This window comes from Sinohyriopsis cumingii, chromosome 9 (assembly GCF_028554795.1).
Source record: "Sinohyriopsis cumingii isolate HCF-2022 chromosome 9, ASM2855479v2, whole genome shotgun sequence".
Classification (NCBI taxonomy): domain Eukaryota; kingdom Metazoa; phylum Mollusca; class Bivalvia; order Unionida; family Unionidae; genus Sinohyriopsis; species Sinohyriopsis cumingii.
Window position 1 is genome coordinate 15,721,660 of NC_142969.1, and position 15,800 is coordinate 15,737,459.

Below are 15,800 nucleotides of genomic sequence, written 5' to 3' on the forward strand. Positions count from 1 at the left end.
AAACAACAGTGTGTGAGCTTCCTAAGTACGGTGAAAATTGTAACAATACGTGCCAGTGTGGACAGGGAGCCATTCGATGTGATCCTATAAAAGGCTGCATTTGCTCAGAGACATGGACTGGTGCAAATTGCGACGAGGATGTAGACGAATGTCTAGTTCCAAATATATGCAATGACAGCTTCAAGACATGCTTAAACACAAATGGATCGTACATATGCAATTGCGTGGACGGTTACACCCTAAATGCAAGCGGATCGTGCATAGGTAATTTATGTACATGTCTTATCTTTTACCTTGGTTATTTACAAATAATGACCAAAAATAATTTTATATAAATATATGGATTAAAAGCAAATTGAGGATAAAAGTGAATGATAATCTAAATTCTGACTTTTGTCATTTAAACAGTTGTCACTTTAGTTAGAGTTGCTAGCAGAAAGCTTAAAGATGACTTGAACATATGTATTAATCTATTTCCGCCGAGTATTTAAGACTTTGCGGATATGTAATCTGCTACGACATCGATAATACATTGTGTGCAATACTCATAGATCTGAATGAATGCAATGATCCTGAGTTGAATACGTGTCAACAACTTTGCAAGAATGAAGCTGGAGGTTTCTCGTGCAGCTGCTTCAATGGATATATACAAGGCAGAAATGACACGAAGAATTGTGAGGGTAAATTGTTATGTTATCATTCTTAATCTGTTTGAGTTCCTGTCAAGATATGAACAGTACGTTTTGTTTTCAGAAATAATTGCCACATCATCTTTATTAACTGAATCTGGCATTAAAACCAAATGATCTGTAATCTGTGCGCCTTAAATGTTTAAAAAGAGATGCGAAAGAAACAATTTTGAACTATACTAAACAAATAAGTTATTATCTCTTGTCTTGTTATGTTCTTTCAGAATGATGTGATCATGGCGCTAAGAAACATTTAAATACCACTCTTTCGTCCGTTTAACAAAACATTTTTACGTTAAACAGAAGTAGTACATTTTTGAAACCTAAGACAAATAATACAATATCAAGACAAATTCGGCCACACACACACACACACACACACACACACACACACACACACACACATATATATATATATATATATATATATATATATATATATATATATATATATATATATATATATATAATAGATATCGATGAATGTAGCGTGGGCATATCCGGATGTGAGCATTTATGTGAAAACAGCGATGGCAGATATACCTGCGACTGTTACTTTGGTTACATTCTAAACAGCGATAGGAAGACGTGTAAAAAAGGTAAACCATAGTGTTTGCACTACAGCAAGTTATGATATGATCCCGTAAACTATTTCACCCATAGTTATTAATTTTAAATCAACAAAGTCAAGTAACAAGAATAACAACTAACATGAGAAGGCATTATACAATGTAATTCATTTACCACGAGGTCATATTCATCGTACTTAATAATGTTAGAATGATTTTATTTTATCTTTCCGAAAATAATTTTCACAACTATGTAGCGATATTTTGAGATTGGTCTCTATATTGATCGGTTTTTAATTTTTAGATGTAAAGGTAAAACGTTATACAGCTTTATATTTTTAAAACCCCTATAACACATAATTCAGAATTGGTGTGTTGCCTTATCATCATTGTTCTTAGAACAAATGCATAATTTAGACAGCGTTTAATATTTTTTGCGTTGCAAATTTGGACGTTTGATATAATTGATGAAGCAAGAGAGAAAAGCTGTTAAAAGTAAGATCACATAGATATTAAAGTTTTAAATGCAATATGATCACAAAATAACACTGTATCTATTAAATGCCATATATTGTAACATTACTAATATTAGGAGATTCTTTTCGTTTCGAGACAATATTATGTTCCTGCTTATCCACGACTGTAAATAATAAAAATGCACATACTTATATTATCATCTGCCTGTTGTTATTGAAGGATAATCCAATAGAAAACGAACTGTCACATGGTTTCGATAGTACCTAAAGCATTAAGAAATCTTTGCCACTTTTGCTGCACAATTTGTCGCTCTGTTGATGAATACGTTCATAGCTAAGAACAAAGAACGTCATAAAATATTTAGTTGCATTTCATTTGATATGGATAAGTAAATTGGATAAAACAGTTTTATTGTATCACGAATAAATATAATGCAATATTAATTAGCCTCATTTGCACCTGTTCTGATAAAAACTTCTTAATGATATATCAATACTGAGTAGTCCAATGGATGTATAAAATTATACGACTGACATAGATATATTAAGGAATTCGATTACTTTGCAAGTTGCGTTTATTGTACACGTGTTTGTTTCTTGTACCAGTTGAAGATCCATGCGCAACATTTGGAAATTTAACTTGCAGCCAGTTATGTGTCTTGGAAGATGGACGTGTTTTCTGCTCCTGTGCAATTGGCTACAAATTACGTTCTGATAACCAGACATGTGAAGGTGAGCCAACGTTTTATAGGTTGTTTTGTTAATCGACTTGTGAGTGCAAAACAGCATATCAGTATGTATGAAAATGATAGATATCATTCAGTAATTATAATTGTATTTCACAAATTACGTCAGGATAGATAACTTATAAATGCACTTATCCTAAATTTTCAAACTTTCGATCTTTTAAAGATTTTAGTCTATTATTAATGACCTAAATGTTTTGATTTGATATAATCTCATCCGGCTCCTCGTATGATGGAAGTAGTTTTAAAGGTTAACTTTGGTTTTAATACGGAAATTGTAATTACTTCATTAAATAATATTTAATTTCAAACTGGTATTATATGTACTAGATATCAACGAATGTGAAGACAAAAGGTTGAATCGATGTAGTAACAACTGCACAAACGAAAATGCCGGTTATGTTTGCTCATGTCCAAACGGTTTTCATCTAGCAAATGATGGGAGAACATGCATAGGTAAGATTAATAACCTGCTTTAAATGTGATTGCGTTTCGCATGCATTTCATAAACTAAAATTACTTTTTTCAATGTGAGTATAACGCGTAAAATGATCATATCATATTTCTGGATACGCAGCACACACGTCTCATGAGCATATTTAGTCTTTCATTGTTATAACTGAATATAAATCGAGTCCTCCTTTAGGAATTATATGGATACGTTACAATGAATGTATTAAATCGAGGGTTATTAAACATCTCTTCAAGCTAAGAATTGCTGATTCACCTTGTTGATAATGATATTGCTATTATACGACCTAATGACATTTGTATGGAGATTTCACAACTTGACCTGGACACAGACCTTATGAGAGTGTTTCAACGTTACTGTAACGAATGATGAAAACCTGTTGCCGTTTGTATTTGAAAAGAAATTGTATGCTTATGTACACGCCATACTTGTATGAGACAGTCTAATATTTTATTTATTTAGGTATTTTGCTAGAGTCACGATTAAGCAAATAACTAGAGATTGAAACGCACTACATCTAGCACCTCCATTTGTGACGATCCGACTTTATAGGAAATACTGAACAAAGTAAATATCTGCATGTAGATTTATACAAATTGAATGGCGTGAGAGTATTTCTAGAAATATTCTCTGAGAAAAGAAATATATTAATTAGATTTTCGACCAAATTCATAGTGATGACGAAAAGCTATCAAAAAACTTTATACCTGGAAAGAAGTTTTTAAAACCTAACAGTTCTATTATATATTTTGTGTACAATATTCATTTGTTTCTTAAGCTTGAATATTTATTCCTTCCGTTTAATGAAGTTTGCCATTAAGTATCTGTTTTCTTCCCATTCATTTCATTCATTCATTCCATCTATATATCCTCCTTTTGGAGATTAATAACAATGTGAATTGGTACAGACACGGGAACAACAAGGACAATATGTACAATACATATATAAATCACAAACTCGTACATATAATCATACTTTCACACATAGAAATTACATATTCATACATATATAAATGGGAATACGTTTTAAATCTGGAATTCTGATAGCGTTTTCTACCAATAAAATGGATCATTAATATATTCTCTGACTCAACGTAATAAAAGAGGTACACAATACAATTATCACATTTGAGTACTAGCAGATTTGTTACATCAAACCTTATGAACGGTTATATAGTTATGTAATCAAAGCTGTTCAGTCAAGTTATCCGTGAGGTAACCCAGCGGGATAATTTTGATTTAATTCAGTTTTTTGTCGTTGTTTCGTTAGTCAGTCATGCAATGCCTCCAGCTAACAAATGCTCCTATTAGTTAACAAATTCATGTCGGCTTCCTGCCGAAGGCATAGCAGCTGACATCATAAACTTTCTGTAGACGTCGGGGTCATTAAGTTTACAGTTGTTTGGGAATTCCCTTTTGGATAAGTGCTGAACGAAATCTTAGATATATTATGAAGATATGCACCAAGTACAACATCAAAATTATTGTTAATATGCGACGAAAATAGATCACTCATTCTTTGAGATTTTGAACAAGAGATAAGCATACGAGCAGTAATACCAGTCTACGCAGTATTGCAATGTTGGCAAATTATGAAGTGTCATACTGAATGGAGTTACTAGAAACCTTTCCAAAACTTTGACCAGTTTAAGTTCTTTGCCTTTTTTTTTTGAATGATGTATATTTTTGAACCTTTGAAAAGACGGATCATTAAAGCACATTTGCTCATATTTATTTATGGTGTTCCATACACGGTGTTTCCATTCCTTCTTAGATGGAAATGTCTTTTATTGTACAAAAATATAAATAAAGTCTTCCAAGTCGTATTTATGGAGTAATTCTATTCAGCAATAAATACTTCATCATAATGCTCGGAATAAATACGTCTCCTTGCTGTAGTATGTATTCATCTGTCAAAAATTTACTATGCTGCAAATTATTATCTGTTGCACAAGTATGTAAAAAGATTTAAATCTCATCAAATAAAGAAGTTTGTGGTTCACGTTGAGTATTGTTTCATTTTACAGCATGCGATGAATTTCACTACGGACCAAATTGTTCTACACTATGCAACTGTGGTATTGGTACTGAAAGATGTGATCCTATCACAGGCTGTGTGTGTAACGATGGGTGGCACGGCATCAGCTGCGATAAGGATATAGATGAATGTGTCAAACATCCATGCACTGGTACTAACAGTATCTGTATTAACACAGCTGGATCCTACGTGTGTAATTGTTTACTTGGTTTCAGAAATATTAGCGGGGTTTGCCAAGGTACGTACCCTCATGGAACATATTTATTAGTGTGTATGTATTTAATTGTAACCTTTAGATTCATTCAGCCAATAAGGTCTAAGCCACTGAAGACCTCAGATTTCTAAGATGCTAGAAGTCCTTGTAATAATTTTGTTTTAGATCGAGTAAAATGATAGTGTATTGTCTACTAAAACTCTGATATTGCCAGTTACTTTGAATATTGTTGTAGTTGCAAAATACTGGTAAAACGATATAATAGAATATCTCGGATATAATTTGCGGTTACTCATATTTCCGTAGAAAGATAGATGGCGATGTGGCTTTTCAATTTAGAGGTCTAAATATTATATTTTCCAGCATCAGCATCAAGTTGAAGCCCACTAGTTCAAACATCAAACATTGCTATTTTTTTATAATTCGAATGGTCATGTAAAATTTTGTAACAACGCTTTTTTGTTGTTGTCCTATCTCTGTTTTGTATTTGCCTTTAACGTTGACTCATTTGGATTCTCAGGAGCTTAGGCATGTTAGAAACTGGTATTGCACTGTTTGTTGTCTGGATTTTTGCACACACACACACACACACACACACACACACACACATTGAATCTAATAAAGGTTTAAAAAGTAAATGTATTTCCAGATATTGATGAATGCAACGATCCGCGCTTAAATGAATGTAACCATATCTGCCACAACAACGTAGGAAGTTACAGTTGTTCGTGTTATGAAGGATTTGTTTCCAATGGGATCGTTTGTACTAGTAAGTTTTATTGATATTGTAGTATGTGCAAATAAATATCATTCTACTGAAAGTAGCTATTGTAAAGAAAAGTTAAACTTTCTGTGGTCGTGAACTAGCCTGTCAAGCATGTATTAACAGTCACATTATTTCATTCGAAACCGTGTAATAAACTGGAAGGTATTCGACCAGAAAGCCAACGTAGATTAAGCAGGCACATCTGAAAGGAAGAGGGAATTGTTAGCGACCTTACATCTTCTGAATAATCTGATACGTTGCCAAAATCAACGTTTGAGTTTCTCGTACGACTTCGTATAATTTTGTAAGAAAGACTCATATTGCCGTTTGGATTAATCGAAAGGTGTACAAAAGGTCTCTTTCTAATAGAGCCTTCCAAATTTCCATTTATGAAATATTCTTCTAAACATATACATAAAGACATATTAAGGAGAATTTATTAAATATAGCTCTTGATTAGTTTGAATCCAACATAACGTCGTGTGCTAATATGTTAAGCCTTTCGCAGTAGTGCAAATTGTGTTGCAGTCGTTTACGAATGTACATGCATTCATGATAGAGTTCATTAACGTATCAGTATAGAAAGCAGTTAAAGATATAAGGGTCTTTGAATCATATCTCAGTTCCAGTAGATGTAAGTAATTAAGTCTTTTGTTTAATCCCCATATTTTGCAAAGTCAATTCGTTTTTGTTTTCTTTCTGCAACTATTTCCTCGTTCAGTCATCACTTGGAGAATATTGCGCGGCTCAATATATTTAAATGCATTTAATGTCTTCCCAGATGTTTCTTCATATGTTATTGATTTTCTTATTATGTGAGGCTACCTTGCAAAAAAAATTGCACTGTTAAACATTTCACTCAGACAAATGTGAAAATGCTTAAGCACATAGCGTGACTGATAGCACAATATGATTTATATAATTACTTACACGAAGTATACTATAAGCTTCAGTTATTTGTCATGTGGAGAAATAAAAGTGAATCCATATTTTTGTTATAACTGCTCAGCATGTTTCAGAATGTATTTATTATTTATACGTAAATTGCTTAACAATGTAATCTTTGGAAACTAGGCAGTTCGTTAATACAACACTCTTAAAATAGATATTTCTTTTCATTGGGGATGGAAAAGAAAATCTCTTAAAAACATTTTATTACAGCTGCTTGCAAAGCAAACACATATGGACTCGACTGCGACCTTAACTGCACTTGTCATATGGAAAACACCCAAACATGTTCCAGTGTAGATGGAACCTGTCTATGTCGAGAGGGATGGGAGGGCAAGGAATGCAGTGTAGATGTTGACGAGTGTTCTAATAGTTCGAGCCCCTGCGGCACGACTAACAAGATATGTGTCAATAGCCCTGGATCTTTTGCATGTGAATGTAAACAGGGCTACGAGATGAACAATAATACACAGTGCATTGGTAAGTACTACTTCAATATTCATTTTGAAGATATTTTCAAAATTGCAACCATTTGTAATATTTTAATTATGAATCTTTCAGTACAGTTTGTATTTGTCTCTAACAACAGATTAAAACATTATGTTGCCTTCTAAACCTGATATAAGCATTGTATGGAATCTAACAAAAGATACAAATTGATTAATACTATTTGTTATGTGTCTCTGTGTGTGTGTGTGTGTGTGATATTTAAGCCTGAGAGGCATGTCTCCTTGATTCATCGAAACTTATTTTTAACAGAGGAAAACTCTTTAATCGGTGGTGGTATCTATCAATTATATGAATGTGTTGGAGTATTTGTGAGTTATTTACATTTATTGACAATCACTCACTAACATTAATTGTATAAGACCAATTTAAATACCAAATGTCTCCCAAAACATATCCAGAATTTGAAGCTTCTGTCTTGAATTGTCAAATATGTCACCCAGGACCTTACTTTGTAACTTCACACAAATGCACGTCATTTTGATAGGCAGGATATTATTATCCTCGCTCACTCATCTGGATCGTAATTAAGTTGTGGATCATTATCCGTGCTCACTCATCTGGTTCGTCATTACACACTTGTCTCAACGATGCTATTTTTATACCAATAACATTAAGAACATTACTAAATGCTACGTCTAGGTTACTTCTCTACATATAGAGGTGAAGAATAAGGTCACTTACGAGCATTTTCTAAACCATTTTCTGAACAATCAAATGTCTCTTCTAGATCTTGATACATGTGCAGGCCTTCATAAATGCACTCATCAATGTGTTAATGGTGAAGACACAGAGGAACATGCAATTAAAGATTTCAGCATGGCCAAGAGGATAACCGTTGTTACTCTGCTTAGCATAGGGGTCAATGATATGAATACACTAAATGAAAACTCACTCAACGAACGTATTTTATCTTCTGCAGAGGATAGTATTCATTCTTTTGCGAAAATTAAAAAAGCGATACAATTTCAGTCCTGTTACAGACTGTAAATTGTATCATATGTTGTACATTTTGTATGTTGATATTAGACAATTTCCAAACCGTTATTCGTATCTCGGTTTTAAAAATATAGGATTAAATTACCTTTATAGGTTATAAGCTGTCTCTTTAATGCAAACCTTTCCCACTGATCGCAAAGTAAATACAGTAGAGGGACTAACCTTAGTAAGATTTATTGTTTGATCCCCACACACTCTATATACACACCCACAGTGTTGTGGTCTAAATTATTCCAACGCAAAACACTAAGTTACCATAACGACACGCCGCATGAGATTGTCTCCGGACCTTATTGATATCTTGATCCGGCATAGGTCTACATTTGAATCGGCATACATGTACATTTAAATCGGTGATGATACACATCAGTTATACTAAACCTGTGTGTTCAGCATATGGAAACGAAATTCTACATTTTTAATGATAAGATCGGAATAAGAGCTATAATCTCTTGCCTGAAGAATGTGGTTTTATGGCGACAAAAGTAATTCCATTTTTAAATGAAACGTCCATGTAAAGACTCTACCAATATACATGCATAATAATGTGACATGAAAAGATTAAAGGTATGATCAATAATAGCGAAATCTTTCCAGATCTTGATGCATGTACAGGCCGTCATTATTAAATGTTACGTCCAGGTTATTTCTTAACGAATAAACGCAAACAATAAGGTCACTTATGAGTAGTTTCTAAAAGGTTGATGAATAATACAATGCAGCTTCCAGACCTTGATAAATGTGCTGGCCTTCACAACTGCTCTCATCAATGCTGTCAATAGTGAAGGCAGCTACAGATGTACATATAACGAAGGATTTATGTTTTTAGAAGCGGATAATCTCAGCTGTTAATGTCAGTATTTGGCTTCGATATAAAGCAAAATAATTTAGCAAGTTTAATAGTCTTTTTCAAAACACATCGTTAGTGTTGACCCTAAATATATGAACGGTAATGCCTGAATCTCCACACAGAATTAAAACATTGTTCATCTGCAGAGGATGTTATGATTATTCAGACCTTAAATACTGTACTAATTTTTTGTATATTTCTCATGTTGAAACCAGTCCATTTTCCAAAACCGTTAAATGTGTCAAAAATTTAAACAAATTACAGTTCTAGGATATATTTGTCAACCAGAAACTTCTTTCGTCATGGTATACATTGCCCATCAAACCTAAACGCTGTAAAAGACACTACGGGGTTCGTAAGAATAGCGGGAATACATGTAGTTGGATCTCAGAATTTGTTGTCCCAAACCCAAATAAGACTGAGCAAGTGTGTATGCATATATGTTGGGGTCTAAAAGCATGAACGGAAATACAGTGTCCATGTCTATATGCCGCATGGTGATGATTTCGAGTCCCATTGTAATCATTGGGGATAATAACGACAATCGTTTGCCGCAAGGATGCTATTTTATAGCAACAATGGTAACATCATTATTCAATTAAAATAAAGGTAAATACTGTATCAATATTGGTGCAGAATAATGTGACCTGACAATTTGTAAAGAATTTGATGAGTAATATATATTTTTCCATATCACAATGAATATTCCCGCGCTACATACCTGTCACCTTCCTTGTGTCATTAGGGGAGGCAGTTAAAAACATGTTAGCAAATGGATAAAATGCAGCAGAGATTTAGCATTGAAATAAAATCGAACTTTGTGATGATTCTAATACGCAGGACGTTCAAAAGAAATCGTATGCAAGAATGTTAACATAATGAACAACAGCATGTGATCTTATGGGGAATATTCCACATGGTTATTAAAGACCGAGGGAAAACTTGTTAGTATTGAGCTTAGGTATATAAACAATAATGATTGAAACCCGTCACATAAATAATACAGTTTCTGTACTGCAGTGACTACTATTTTTGGTATTGAATCGGTAAATGTTTTGATTATAAACAATACTCTCGGTCCGTTTTAAGTCTATAAATGCTATATCATATTTATATACTTTTCATGAAAATATTAGAATAATTTCCAGTCCTTTATTGTTAGTCTAAAGTTTTAAAGATACAACGATCACGCTACCACTATCCTTTAGAAATTCAGCTATAAAGATATCATGTTCCCATCAGCCGCAGAATTTCTACCATAGGATATACTTCACGAGGAATGAAAATATATCGTTATCAATTATAGAAGGATCTGATAATTTGTGTTTCCATCCATATCAAATATGTGTGTGCGCGTCTTTGTCTGGCTACGCTGTTGTGACCTAAATAGTTTCAGCAGATAAATGAGTGACTATAGCTATAGGTCGCACGTAGGTGGCTTTGGGTCTCAATGAAATCTTTGCCATATATCTAATTTTGAATCAGTGGTCACACCCATAAATTGTATCAAATGCATTCTTGTACAAGGAGCATAATTCCACCATTTTATTGACAAGCTATGGGAGGATGGTGGTAAAGAACCATACTCTTGTGTCTCACGAAAGGCATAAACATTACTAAATAAAACATTCTGGTAATGACTCTATCAATATACATGCAAAATAAGGTGAGAGATTAAAATATTAAAAGGATAATAACTTTTTTTACAGATATTGATGAATGTGCCGGCCTTCACAACTGCTCTTATCAATGTGTCAATAGTGAAGGAAGTTTTAGATGTACATGTAATGAGGGATTTCAACTTTCTCAAGCGGACAATCGCAGCTGTTTATGTCAGTAGTTATAATCAATTTAAAGCAAAATGACTTCAGTTTAACAGTCTTTTGAAAACTATTTTCAAGAAAAAATAAATTTATATTCTTGCGCGTATACTAGTCTTTGTGGTAATACCTTTGCGGATGTATGAATATAAATTAATGCCATTAAAATGCTGATAATTATTTTAAATTATGCATGCACTCATCTATAATATAAGATCATTACATAATGCCTAATATCTGTCTGTCTGCAAAAGGGAACGTTCAAAGTAAATTTATATTTCAGAAGATTATTCTTGCGAGTTATAATTTTGCAAATAATAGAGTGTCACAAAGAACAAATCAAAACAATATATTTGCTAAAGAATAATATCAGACTGCTTTTGCAAGTACGCGAACCCATAAATGAGACTGAAAGAAAACACCACGGTTTTTTGGAGGAGTTAAAATATCAAGCAGTTACTTTTTAATTACAGCTTGTGGACCAAATAAATATGGAATAGACTGTGCCATGAATTGCACGTGCAATATGGAAAACACCCAAGTGTGCGACGCTCGTAATGGAACATGTCTTTGTCGAGCGGGTTGGACAGGGATCGAATGCAGTAGAGATGTTGACGAGTGTTCCAACAGTTCTAATCCATGTGTTACACCCAACATGTTCTGTGTCAATAGTCCTGGATCATTTTCATGTAAATGTGAACCTGGATACATAAGTAATAATACGCAATGCACTGGTAAGTGTTTTAAGACAACCGTTACCGAATTTTCAAATATACATGCTAACATTTGGTTTGAAATATATACAATGCAGGAAAGAACTAGCGCTGACGTACAATCAAATCCTTTTTATGACTCCAATACTGAGGGGTCGTTCAAGTGTAATTGTACGCTGGAACGGTAACATAATGGACATATACCCACCCCAGCATATGATCGTCTAGGAAATATTCAACGTGGTTATGAAAGAGTGAGGGAGCATTTGTGGCATCTGAGAATTTGTTGTTCCGTCTACAGTAGTTATACACACATAGACTTTTCTTCTTCTAATACGTTACCTTATAATAATACATTCGGAGGACTAGTACTACCTCACAATTGCAACCCTTCCAGATACTACGTTTATCTAAAGGGGGCTATTAATTTTCTCCCGAGATATGTGATTGTCAGGCAGAGTGATCTCCTCTTAGGTATTAGACTTACCCGCAAAGTCTACAAAAATAGCAATTACTACTTCCGCTCGTGCGATAAATCACACTCTCGACATGAGAGACCTCAAAAAAGCCAGAGCCTACATGGATGATATACCACTACCAGTTGGAACAGTTTCTCAGGGCATCAACTTTAATGTATTTATTTGTACGGGAGGTAACTGGGCCTTATTCCGTACAAGTATTTTGTCATACTGGATTTTGTCGCATCCACTATGTAAGTATCAATAATGGTGCCTTAGTTGTCTTTTACGGTGTAGATATTTGCGCGTAATGTATACACTCGTATACATTTAAGTATTTCTTTCGCCCTGGTCGGAGAGGTACAGGTCAATGCTCTATATGGTATATTCATTCACCTCCTCCGCATGCATTTTTGTATTGGCAACTCTTGAGTCATGTTTATCTGCATAATCTTTAAATCATATTTATCGAGAACTTTCTCCCTTGCACGTGTTGACTATGCTATTTCACACGATAGGTTCGGGCTACATTATTTGTAAGTGTACATGTCTTTATGCTCTTAAGAAACTCCATATACATGAAAGTTCCGACAGAACGGTTCAATGTGTTTCATGACAGCATCCTCTATCATTGCCGAGATCTGTCTTCCTTCTACGGGTAAGTAGCATTTGTCATGAACCCTACGTCTCATATGGACACATCAACTGAAGACCACCTACAAGACTCAATCAGGGCCCTCAGGTGATAGCGTAACACGAATAGAGGCGCTGTGTCGAAGGAGATCACGCCTGTTTCAATTTCTTATAACAGACATGAGTATCTATCAGAACAGGCTATCACGTAGTCGAGTAAGGAAATTTCTCGAACAGAATATGGGGGAATATCCCCAACCCAAAGAACATATTACGCACTTCGGCTCACGAGGTTTGATCAGTTGCCACCAACCTATCCGACACCATTCAGGCTGTGGGATAGAGGTCGGAGTCCACATTATCTAACCTTTATGTCCGATGTCTGTCATCCCAGATGGCCCAATTCGATATGGTAGGGCCTATATCCACAGCTCAACAGGTCACCGTTCCAGATCGATCGGCAGGTTCTTAAGACGCGGCTTCACAACTCCCACTGAATTTGCCTGTGGAGGGGGATTTTTTAACACTTTTCAAGCCGCGCCCTGATGGAGAGAATCTTTGGAGTCGGTTTACCTAGAAGCTGTCTCACTGCCTTAGGGGACCGGAAATGATATTTCCGGGTAAGGGAATGGACCTCTCTGCACCTCTTACCTTTCTCTTAATGGTTATGTTTCAGTAACATATTTGAAGATGAAACCAATTATTCTATGTAAAACATATTTAAATGAGAATACTGACCTAATCTTAATAGACATACACCCTCCCAGCTCACCCACCTGCAGTTACATCCATAGAAAGCGTGTCGTTCTCTTCAGTAGTAACTGATGCATTTTAAGCCTTTGCGGCCAAGTCTTATTCGCAAGGGGAGACCACTCTTACTGACTTTCACATATACCGGCAGACGAATTGTAGCTCCATTTAGCTAAAAGTAATATCTGGGAGGGTGGGATTTACGAGGTAGAAGTATTTCTCATGAGGTATTATAATTGGTTCAGTATTCTGGAATAACATTTATTACTAGGAAAAATTGGTATATATGTATGTATGTATATATGTATGTATGTATGTATGTATATATGTATGTATGTATGTATGTAACAATCTTTGTTTCGATGTGCAAGCCTCATCAGATGTATGACATATAGCTTTATTGAAACATGTTTTGTCAACGTCGACTCCGTAATCATTTATTTTATCCAATTGTTCTAAGAAATATTTGTCGGAGTATTTTGGTGCTATTTTGATTTTTATGGAACGTCATTCACGTCCTATTAGATCCTGGTTCAAGGCCATTATGATGAATGATGAAGACGATGATCGGTGATACTTCGCATCTATTTATACACGAACGATTGCTCTAATCGGCAGGTTAGCCCGATTTCCGTTACTCCCCACACCAAAGATCCTCCAATAAGTCTTGCATAAGAACAATAATCACTTTTTCAGAAAAATGTGCTTCAATTCCAACGAAGATAAGCTCATTATTAAATGGTACATCCAGGTAACGGCTGTATAAATAAACATGCAGAATATTATCACATATGAACATTTTCTGACAATGACATGAAGAATAGAATGTATTTTCCAGATGTTGATGAATGTGCAGGCCTTCACAACTGCTCTCATCAATGTATCAATAGTGAAGGCAGCTACAGATGTACATGTAATAAAGGATTTCAACTTTCGCAAGCGGATAATCGCAGCTGCTTTGGTTAGTATTGAGCTTAAATATATAAACAGTAATGATTGAAACCCCTGAGACTTAATACAGTTTCTGTAATGCAGAGACCATTATTCTTGACATTGAATCTGTGCAGGTACTTGATTAAAAACATTAAACTGTTAGTCCGTTTTTTGACTCAAAGTGCAACATTATTATTGTATGTTTTTGATGATAAGATCAGATTGTTTTTCCAGTCCGTTATTTTTTCCAAGGCTTTCCAAATACCCGATCACGCTACCATTAACCTCCTGAAATGTATTTCTGAAGTTAGCATGTTTTCCACTCAGTCTCAAAATCTGTACAATAGGATATAGTTCAGGAGGTCTGGAACGATATCGTAAACAATTATAGAAGTATCTGAGAATTTGGTTTTCCATCCATATTAAATGTGTGTGTGTGCGTGTTTGTGTAGCTACGCTGTTGTGATCTAAATAGTTTCAGCAGATAAATGAGTGACTATTTGCTATAATCCGCATGAGCATGGATTTGGGTCTCAATGAAATCTTTGCCATATGTCTAATCTTGAATCAGTGATCATACCCATAAATTGTACCAAATGCATTCTTGTATATAGGAGCATATTTCCACCGTTGTATTGAAAATCTGAGGTAAACATCATTGATATCGTGTCTCAACAAAGGCATACAAATTGCTAAATGAAACCTTCCGGTAATGACTCTATCAATATACATGCAAAATAAGGTGAGAGATTAAAATATTAAAAGGATAATAACTTTTTTTACAGATATTGATGAATGTGCTGGCCTTCACAACTGCTCTCAACAATGTGTGAATAGTGAAGGAAGTTTTAGATGTACATGTAATGAGGGATTTCAGCTTTCTCAAGCGGACAATCGCAGCTGTTTATGTCAGTAGTTAGCTTCGATATATATGAAAATATTTGAACAAGTTTAATAGTCTTTTGGAAAACAAATTCAAGAAGAAAGAAGTTTCTATTTTGGCTCGTATACTAATCTTTGTGGTAATGAATGCTATTACAATTCTGTGAATTATTTTAAATTCTATATCATATGGAGGCTCACTTCTTTAATATAATATCATTTTCTAATACCTAATATCTGTCCAGGTATGCAATAAGGAACTTTTAAAATAACTTTATCCTTCAGAAAAAAAATCGACAAGGAACAAACCACAATCATATATGTGCTAAAGAATAAT

At 34.5% G+C, this 15,800-nt stretch overlaps 1 protein-coding gene across 1 annotated transcript in view; it reads left to right on the forward strand.

Annotated features, from left to right (window-relative positions):
- The window catches only part of LOC149791312 (uncharacterized), a 58,406-nt gene that overhangs the window by 1,249 nt on the left and 41,357 nt on the right, over positions 1-15,800 (forward strand). Inside the window, exons 3-14 of the mRNA XM_089971331.1 lie at positions 10-264; positions 552-680; positions 1,163-1,288; positions 2,341-2,466; positions 2,811-2,936; positions 4,980-5,228; positions 5,854-5,973; positions 7,132-7,398; positions 10,984-11,106; positions 11,568-11,828; positions 14,487-14,609; positions 15,367-15,489. Coding sequence (XP_089827457.1) covers positions 10-264; positions 552-680; positions 1,163-1,288; positions 2,341-2,466; positions 2,811-2,936; positions 4,980-5,228; positions 5,854-5,973; positions 7,132-7,398; positions 10,984-11,106; positions 11,568-11,828; positions 14,487-14,609; positions 15,367-15,489 — 2,028 coding nt within the window. The remainder of the gene's footprint in view (positions 1-9; positions 265-551; positions 681-1,162; positions 1,289-2,340; positions 2,467-2,810; positions 2,937-4,979; positions 5,229-5,853; positions 5,974-7,131; positions 7,399-10,983; positions 11,107-11,567; positions 11,829-14,486; positions 14,610-15,366; positions 15,490-15,800) is intronic.